Here is a 10,272-nt window from a genome sequence, read left to right on the forward strand (position 1 = left end):
TAGTTAGTTATTTTACAGATTTACACTTTTACTATTATATCATACTTGCCAACTTTTCCAAAGTGCCCCTGATAAATCATTTCCGGAAACAAGAGAAACCACCCAGAGTTACAGAGGAGACGTCAAATTACTGCTGGCTCAAATGTGAAAATTTAAAAAAAAAAAATCACTTTACATTTTCTGCGTAATACAAAAGAAATTACATTGTTTTTTTCCATACATGTGCTCTCACCATTGTGGATCAGATACATGCATAAATTAATAAATTACCTTTTATTGACCCCATTTTAAACAAAAACAGTTAAATTGTGAATGTTAAAACCCTTGCATTCGATAAGATTGCTTCCCAGGTTTAGGAGGTTTTATAACTTTTGCAGGAAATGCGTCCCCTATAATCACAGCGTTGGCTGAAATATCTGGTACTACACAGCAAACATTTCTAAAGTGTTTACTTAAAGTCATAAACAATGTGACTGTTTGCATGTTAATCTTGTTCGTGCCGAATCAATGTTCTTAACTTGCTTTTATTTCTTTGACAAATAATTCACCATCCCTATTCCTCTGCCAGAGGCAAGGAAATGCCATTGAGACTGAATAATAAATTTCTATTTGTAATTTTTGTTCCTCGCTAATGCTTGCCTCCTAATAATAGAATCCCTTCAGATTGCAATATATAAAATATGGTGACATTAAATGACAAAAATGTAAAAAAAAATCAATAATCAGAAATGTATATATATTTTTTTTTAAAACATGTTGGCGTTTTATTTTAAATCCTAAAATATTCCAACTTTCATAATAGCCACTAGACTAATGACACTGAACTGATGCTCCCTGTAATATGCTGCTCACTGTTCAGCTTTACTATATAGTCTGGATCAGTGTTGGCACAATAATTTCGTCAGTAAGTTCATGGAGGAATAATAAAAAATGGCAGCTCTGTTGTACTGCTAAATGTGTACATAAATAAGGTTAGTGTCAAGATAATCACAGATAAGCCTCACACTCCATCAATCTCCATCCAATGCCTAGTCTTTGAGGCAGGGTGCGGTACATCATCATTTTATAGAGACTTTTACAGTCAGTGTAAACTTTCATGACAATTTGCTTTTACCTTTTTCAGCTATAAAAAGCACACAAACCCTGCCACACTGTTTATGCCAAAGATAAAGGAAAAAAAGTGTGTGTCTGCAATATGGCTGCCCCCATGATTGTTCGGAAAATAAAAAAAAAAGGAATACCTACAAAAGTTTAAAAAAAAAAAAAACAAAAAAAAAACAAACATAAATATATATATATATATATATATATATATATATAATATATATATATATATATATCTCAATTAACATACAATAGCTACTTGCGCTAGCTAGGTGAGTACGGGAGGAAGATGCACATAAATTTGGGTGTATATAATAAATGCCCCTTGTTCCAAGCGGGATGATGTCGTCCCACAGTGATTAGAAAACAGCGCTAGAATAAAACACAACACAGACAGAGCGGTACCTTCGTTCACATGGAATGCGAGATGATTGAGAAGAGTCCTGGCAGATGCACAGCGCATATAAGTTCAGAGCCAGCAAGGTACAGCGATCCCCGCAGTTCTCTGAGGAAGGAATCCGACGGTTCCGAAACGCGTAAGACAGTATTGTGGTCTAGTCCACGCTCAGTAGCCAGTCACGTGGTTCTCCACGTGACCGTGACGTCACGCAAGGTCCTGCGGGGATCGCTGTACCTTGCTGGCTCTGAACTTATACGCGCTGTGCATCTGCCGCCTCTAGCGGCTGCCACGCGTGTAGGGAGACAGGGAGACGTCTGTCACCGGGCGGGACAGCGTCCGATACTCACGGTTGTATCTGCACTCTAAAAGGACCTGAGAGTCGGTACTTGAATCTAGTCTGGTCCGTCTGAACTGTTGCCTAGAAACGGTGAACTGTGTCTCGTGTATCTGGACTGCGGGCTTCATTGTTTGTACTATCGCTGCTGGGACACTTTGGAGCCAGGACTCTTCTCAATCATCTCGCATTCCATGTGAACGAAGGTACCGCTCTGTCTGTGTTGTGTTTTATTCTAGCGCTGTTTTCTAATCACTGTGGGACGACATCATCCCGCTTGGAACAAGGGACATTTATTATATACACCCAAATTTATGTGCATCTTCCTCCCGTACTTACCTAGCGCAAGTAGCTATTGTATGTTAATTGATTTTTATTACAGGACAAATTAGGTGGTTTTGTCCATATTTGCTGCTGCTGGTAGTGGGATTTAACGACTTGCGCCTCTGTATATATTTTCTCTCTCTCTCTCTCTCTCTCTATTACACATTATTTTTATTCTGCAGACTTCATGGTATGAATCGCTTAATTTCCTGTGATAATGGGCTTATGAACAGCACTCTGTATAAAACTGGCAGATGCTGGCTGTGTTACACAGATGATAACTGCCTCTAACAGCAGCGACTGCAGCTTGCTTCAATTGTTACTGCTTCACCTTTTAAATTCCGCTGTTAATCACTGACAGTGGCATTTAAATGGCATGCTCACCAGTTCACTCTGGCACCAGCTTCCATCGGTCTTCCTGATGGCCTTTATTGGCAGTCAGGAGCTTGCGGAAGACCTCCGTTTGCTAGCTTCATAGTTTTCTTGTGACAGCAGTCTCGGGCTGGGCTTCATAACATAATGTTATTCATAATATATACAGAAGTCTTGACTATGACCGATCAAAGAATGGAAGGCTCAAGATCCTTAAAGGGAATCTGTCACCCCTTTTTTTCGAATATGAGCTGCCGGCACCGACGACAGGGGCTTATCTACAGCATTCTGTAATGCTGTAGATAAGCCCCCAATGTAACCTGAAAGATAAGAAAAACAAGTTAGATTATACTCACCCGGGGGGGCGGTCCGGTGTTGGTCCGATGGGTGTTGCGGTCCGTCGCCTCCCATCTTCAAACTATGCCGTCCTCTTCTTTCCTTCCTGTCTTGGCTCCGGCGCAGGCGCACTGCTCTGCCCTGTTGAGGGCAGAGCAGAATACTGCAGTGCGCAGGCGCCGGACCTCTCCCGGCGCCTGCGCACTGCAGGACTCTGCTCTGCCCTCAGCAGGGCAGAGCAGTGCGCCTGCGCAGGAGCCACGACAGGAAGGAAAGAAGAGGATGGCATCGTATAAAGATGGGAGGTGCCAGACCGGACCGCGACACCCATCAGACCGGACGCCGGGGTGAGTATAATCTAACTCTTTTTTGTAATCTTTCAGGTTACATCGGGGGCTTATCTACAGCATTACAGAATGCTGTAAATAAGCCCCTGATGTCCGTGCCGTCAGCTCATATTCGAAAAAAGGGGTGACATTACCTTTAAAGTACCACTCCAGCATATTTTTTTTGTTTTTTTTTTATTGCATCGCTGGAGTGGTGCTGCTAATATAAATTCTCTGCCCTAGTTTCATACTTATCAGCCACCGTGCTCCTCTTTTATCAGCGCAGCTCCAGTCAGTGTACAGCTGTTTGCGATCTGTTGGATCACTGCAGTGTTAGCTGGAGTGAGCCGGAGGTCACTACCCAGTGTAAGGGCTCTTGCACGCTTCCGTGTCACCGGTACATGTGGTGACAGTTTTCATACGTACCGGAGTCACTGAGACATATAGACACATTGAAATCTACGTTGTTGTGCACATGTCCTTGTGTTTCCATGGATCGTTTATCCATGTGACCCATACGTAGTGTGACAGGGTCACTGGCACAGTGTACGAGGGGAGATATGTTTTACTGTGCATGTTGGCGTCATTGGTATGAAACCAGGATATTTTTCCTCCAGCATACTATGTGTTGGGAGGGTTAAAGAAAGCTGCATACATGGGCTTGTTTTATGTGAGCACTCAGAGTGGGAGGGGGGCTGCTCACCATATCTCTTCCAGCAGAGCCGACACCGGCATATGTGTTGCCAGGACCTATGATGAGGTCACGGTCAGGTGATCATCTCAACGTCTGAATTAAAAAGCTTGTCAGTGGGGTGTGTGTCTTGGAAGTGGAGGTTCTCCCACAGAGCTCCAAGGAGGAGTGGATGACATTGCCAGGTGTCTACAGGTTGAAACCTGCAGAGAAAGGACTCTGTTATACTTTATTTCATTACAAAAATTAAAAGATGAAAATAACATTGTGGTTTTGTTGTCTGTAAAACTCAGATTTATCAAAATATAACATGATTTAAAGCGTATGCCAAAAGAAAAAAAAAAAAAGATTCAAGAATTGATTTTGATAAAGGCTAGTAGAACACCGAATAGCTGATGAGAAGGGAATAACACATAGTAATACAAAGTGTCTGTCATGTGTAAAAATAACCAAAAACTGTGAATGTCTGATTGTTCTATTAATAAGCTTCCGGTCTGCAGTGGAATTATGTTTCTTACAGGAAGAGGAGTGATTGAGAACATACTGTGCAAGTCAAGGAGGATAAAGTGTTAAGAAGCTGTAAAAATAATGATTTCTTAAAAAAAGACAGATTTGTGCAACTTTAAGACCCACATGAAGACCTGAGCAATATGTAAAAATGGTGGCGATACAGGGTCATGTGTTTTAGGTAGAGTTGAGTGAATTTTTCAAAATTCAGTTTCAATTGTGATCGGCGGCGAATATTAGTTTTGCAATATTCGCCGAACATCATTGGAGTCAGCGAGAGTAGAAATGAACGAGTATGTTCGGAACTAATCATCAAACATAAAATCGACACTAATAAGGTACCAATATGGCACTAATATGGCAAATTCAGATTTGGCGACCGATTCCGAACATATTCGTTCAACGCTAGTTTTAGGTTAGTTTATAAAATAATGTGTTTATTACTAGATTCATAAAAGGACACTCCATTGAAGGCAAAAGAAAAACAGTTGTCCTATACAGATATACAGCTCTGGGAAAAATTAAGAGACCACTTCCAAATGTTCAGTTTGTCTGATTTTTCTCTTTATAGGTATATTTTTGAGTAAAATGTAAATTGCTCTTTTAGGCTAGTTTCACACTAGCGTTTATTTCCTGCAGCGCACGGCGCCGCTAAGCCCCGCCCCCTGCCGGCTCCCTGCCCGCCCCATCCGGTCATCGCCGCCTACTAGCGCACATGGGCGCTTGCGATCTGCGCACCCTATCTTTAGCATAGGGTGCGCAGATTGTGCGCTGGCCGTGTGCTAGCAGGATTTTGCCGTGCGCTGCGCACTTTTGAAGGTGCGCCCGTGTGCGCAGATCGCAAGCGCCCATGTGCACTAGTAGGCGGCGATGACCGGATGGGGCGGGCAGGGAGCCGGCAGGGGGCGGGGCTTAGCGGCGCCGTGCGCTGCAGGAAATAAACGCTAGTGTGAAACTAGCCTCAGTCTACAAACTCCTGACAACATGTCTCTGAATTTCCAAGCAATAAATTTAGTTTATTTTTTTCTGAAAAGGAGAAATGGTCAAAATAAAAAAAGGAAACGTGCTTTCAGATCTCAAATAATGCAAATAAAACAAGTTCATAATCATTTAGAAGCAACAAGACTAATGTTTTAACTCAGGAAGAGTTCTGAAATCAATATTTTGTGGAATAACCATGATTTTTAAAAACAGCTTTCATGCGTCTTGGCATGCTTTCCACCGGTCTTTCACACTGCTTCTGATGCAGAAATGTAAGCAGTTCTTCTTTGCTTGATGGCCTGTGACTATCCATCATCCTTTTGATTACATTCCAGAGGTTTTCAATGGGGTTCAGGTCTGGAGATTGGGCTGCCCATGACAGTGTTTTGATGTGGTGGTCTCTTAATTTTTGCCAGAGCTGTAGATGCTGATAATATAGTGTAAATAGAAGCTGCAAAATAAACAAGTTCTGTCATTCTAAAAAGAGCTTGGATTTTAAATCCCTTTAAACCTATGAAGTGCTTTCTTTGGCTCTACTGGAGAATGTGTATTCAGGGTTTACAACTTGAGTTTTTATTTTTTCTGGACCGCTTACCAAAAAATCATAAACAGACAATATTTTTTACAGACACATTGGGAAACTATAATTGATCATTATGATAAGTGATCAGTTTATTTGCCGTAATAAAAGTATCCCCATTTTTATTTTTTACATTTTCAAAATTCCAATGACTGACTACTGGTTAGCAAAGTTGTTACTCAATGCGGTATTAAAGCTCTATTACATCAGTTACTCATGGCCAGACGAAAAGACTTAGATGTGTGGTCAAAATTATTGGTACCCCTCGTTTAATGACAGAATAACCCACAATGGTGACAGAAATAACTTGAATCTTACAAAAGTAATAATAAATCAAAAATCTATGAAAATGAACAAATGAAAGATAGACATTGCTTTTCAACCATGCTTTCACAGAATTAAAATAAATAAATAAATAAAACTCATGAAATAGGCCTGGACAGAAATCATAGTACCCTTAACTTTAATATTTTGTTGCACAACCTTTTGAGGTAATCGCTGCAATCAAACGATTCCTGTAATGAGACTTCTGCACTTCTCGACAGGTATTTTGGCCCATTTCCTCAAGAGCAAACTGCTCCAGTTGTCTCGTGTTTGAAGGTTGCCTTTTCTAGACCGCATGTTTCAGCTCTTTTCAAAGATGTTCAATAGGATTTAGGTCAGGGCTCTTAAAAGGCCACATCAGAATAGTCCAATGTTTTCCTCTTAGCCATTCTTAGGTGTTTTTAGCTGTGTGTTTTGGGTCATTATCCTGTTGCAAGACCGATGACCTGCGCCTGAGACCCAGCTTTCTGACACTGGGCAGCACATTTCTCTCTAGAATCCCTAGATAGCCTTGAGATTTCATTGTACCCTGCACAGATTCTAGACACCCTATGCCAGATGCAGCAAAGTAGCCCCAGAACATAACAGAGCCTTCTCTATGTTTCACAGTAGGGACAGTGTTCTTTTATTTGATATGCACAATTTTTCCGTCTATGATGTGCCTTGCCAAAAAGTTCAATTTTTTACCTCATCTGTCCATAGGACATTCTCCCAGAAGCTTTGTGGCTTGTCAACATGTAGATGGCAAATTCCAGTCTGGCTTTTTTATGATTTTATTTCAACAATGGTGTCCTCCTTGGTCGTCTCCCATGAATTCAACTTTGGCTCCTACAACAACGGACGGTGAGATCTGACAGGGATGTTCCTTGAGCTTGAAGTTCACTTTTAGTCTGTTTTAAAAGATTTTTTGGGCTCTTTTATTACCATTCGTATTATCAGTCTCTTTGATTTGTCATCAATTTTCCTCCTGCAGCCACATCCAGGGAGGTTGGCTACAGTTCCATGGAGCTTAAATTTCTGAATAATATGTTCAACTGTAGTCACAGGAACATCAGGCTTCTTGGAGATGGTCTTATAACTTTTTCTGTAAACATGTTTATCTATAATTTTCTTTATAATCTCCTGAGTCAACTCTTTCCTTCGCTTCCTCTGGTCCATGTTGAGTGTGATACACACCATGTCACCAAACAGCACAGTGAGTATCTGTAGCCATCTATACAGGCCCAAGCACTGATTCCAAAATTGTAGACACCTGTGATGCTAATTAGTGGACACACCTTGATTTAACATGTCCCTTTTGTCACTTTATTTTCAGGGGTGCCATCATTTCTGTCCAGGCATATTTCATGAGTTTTATTTTTTTTTAAAAATTCTCTGGAAGCATGGTTGAAAAGCAATGTCTGACTTTCATTTGTTCATTTTCATAGATTTTTGATTTATTATTTTGTCAGATTCAAGTTATTTCTGTGACCATTGTGGGTTTTTCTGTCGTTAAACGAGGGGTACCAACAATTTTGACCACGTGTATAACCAGGGTCAGAAAATGGGTGCAGGTTATTAAAAAAGTGAATAAAAAAGTGTTTTCTAAGGGAATTGACCCTAATTTGGAATTTAAAGCCGCAAGTATGGTGTTGTGAGAGCAGTGTCCAATGTAAATGCTACTGAAAATGACATATACACATTTTGCCATTACTGTCAACAATTTGCCGGGTTACTGCAGATGAATAATAGTTTTACTGTTTACTTTTCTCTGCGTTCATGTGACGATTACTGGTAGATGAGCAAATCCTAAAGATTTTTGGCCACTGCAGCCTGGAGACTGAAAACAAACAGATACTGAATTTTTCTCACATACCTGGTGTGGTCAGATCTGAATATAACACAAGTCATTTTCTTATAAAGTCTCATATCATGTAACCTAATGTAATTTTAGGAACCGATGCCAACTTCCTCCTGCTTTGCAAACCCCACTGCTTTTATATGACAGTTAGATGTGTATGTTTTTTAATATTTATATGGACTTATCCTTTACTTCCCTTTCTCAACAGTATTGGCTACAGTATGGGAAACCGGTATACAACGAGCCCAAGAAAGAGGAAGTCTGCGTGGTGTCGTTACTAGAAACATCACCATTATCTACTCTAATGGAATAAGACTTCAAATGGAAAAATGTGAAGATGCGTTCTATTCCTGTCCTATTGTTTACACCTTATGACAGCAGAACTTTAAACACAGGCAATGTGACCGATTGAGGTCGCAGTGCGTGAGTGTTGAAAAACAGAGAAAAGGATCCTTGTGATTCATGGTCTACAGTAATGCACTCCATTAATGACTGTAGACGTGAATGGTCAGGAGTATGGATCCCTCGTCGTGCTTCACGAAGATTACCATCCTTCTGAAAAGATATGAACACCTTTAAAGAGTTTTCAATGATGAAGGGGAAATAAGACTATTATTGGCTCCCCTCTTTTTCTCACCAGCATTAATGCTCCTCATACATTACTAGAGCAAGAATAGAGGGTAAGCTAGACATTAGGTTGCCACTTTTGTACGCCCATGTTTGCACAACGGCACTAAAGGGTATACATGCTTTTGCACAGAGTTTTTTTTTCCTCCAACAAAGACCCATAGTCAAGAATTTATGATGTCTTATATACCAACAAGACAATTGTGAATTAGACACAAATACCAAAAACAGTTGGGAAGGTCAATGATGAATGACCCAGCTATGCTTGAAACTCATTCCTATATTCCAGCTCGGCCATTCGTAATTTCAGCATTATATTTCCAAGAGCAACAATCAGACGTGAGAGAAGAAATTCTCTAAAGTGATGTCAGGTGACCCATCTGGGACCTAGTTTTTGGTAATAAGTGAATATTTTCTTGTGTCTTGAACTGTCATTATTTATTTATTGAAAACTAGCAGAACTTTATATGCAATAAGGTATCGATGTACCGGCAGTCATTTTCTCAGGAAGTTATAATCTGCTTCAGAATTCTGTGAACTAAGACTTTTTTTATTTTTATAATGTTTTGATTTAAAAAAAAAATTATAATATAATTTTTATTACAGTGAATTATGCTGTGTGCCTGCAGTAATTGTTGGTGTGATTTTATTTTTTTCTTTTATGATTATTAATTTGTATATTATTTTTTAACCAATTTTAATTTTACTTCACTATGTTCAGAGCGAAAACTAAAAACCAAACGGAAGTGATTAAGACCTGTACTAGGATATACAAGAAAGCCAGAACCAATGAGTAACAAAATAAAATAACTCTTTTTGGTTAATTGAGTAGAACAAGAAGATATACAGGACCCTTTCCATAGAGTGTGACTGCTGAGCCAGAGCACTGCAAACTTCCCACTTCTCCAGGGCTAATTTTCTTATTAGTGGAGATAAGTGCCAAGTTTCTAACTTTTATCTCTACGATATTGATTCCTCTATTTCTGAAACCTGTGGGTCTTGGAACCAGTGGTTAGAGCTGCAGCCAGTGAATCATAATCACGCTTCTCAGCATTGTGCCTGTCTTGCACAACATTCCCAGTTAGGAATTTTTGTATCGACTCACCCCTTAATCCATTGATCCACACATGGAGTGACTCTGTTTTCTCTTTACTTTCTGATTATTAGACACTTATTATATTACTAGATTATGGCCCGATGCTATCGCATCAGGAGGATGCGATAGCATCACACCTCTTGCCATGTTAACCCTCAACACCCACACTCCTCTCACCTTTCACCATCTCCACTCACTCTTTCACTCCACATACGACCCCTTCTCTCACTCCGTCTCTCATACTCACGCCGTCATCGCTGCTGCTCCACGATCCCCGACATCTTCCGCCGGTGCCATCCTGGATCCAGACGTTGTCCACGCCGGCAACATGTTCTTGCGGCAACGCCATCTTGAGTATCGTGAAATCCCGCGATACTCAAGATGGCGTCGCCGGAAGAACATGTCGCAGGCGTGGACGACGTAGGGATCC

The 10,272-nt window shown here is 40.5% G+C and overlaps 1 protein-coding gene across 3 annotated transcripts in view; it reads left to right on the forward strand.

Moving 5' to 3' along the window:
• The window catches only part of LOC141048095 (interleukin-13 receptor subunit alpha-1-like), a 142,785-nt gene extending 133,429 nt beyond the window's left edge, over nucleotides 1-9,356 (forward strand). For 2 of the 3 annotated variants that reach the window (XM_073543488.1, XM_073543484.1), the window contains exon 11: nucleotides 8,328-9,356. In XM_073543488.1, the coding sequence (XP_073399589.1) occupies nucleotides 8,328-8,432 (105 nt within the window). In that variant the 3' untranslated portion in view covers nucleotides 8,433-9,356. Of the gene's footprint in view, nucleotides 1-6,981; nucleotides 7,216-8,327 lie in introns of those variants that run through there. The other variant, XM_073543485.1, reaches the window with a different exon arrangement.
• The last annotated feature ends 916 nt before the right edge of the window (nucleotides 9,357-10,272 follow it).

The sequence above is a fragment of the Dendrobates tinctorius genome, unplaced genomic scaffold (genome assembly GCF_039654945.1).
Source record: "Dendrobates tinctorius isolate UK_male_01 unplaced genomic scaffold, ASM3965494v1 ptg000133l, whole genome shotgun sequence".
NCBI lineage: Eukaryota > Metazoa > Chordata > Amphibia > Anura > Dendrobatidae > Dendrobates > Dendrobates tinctorius.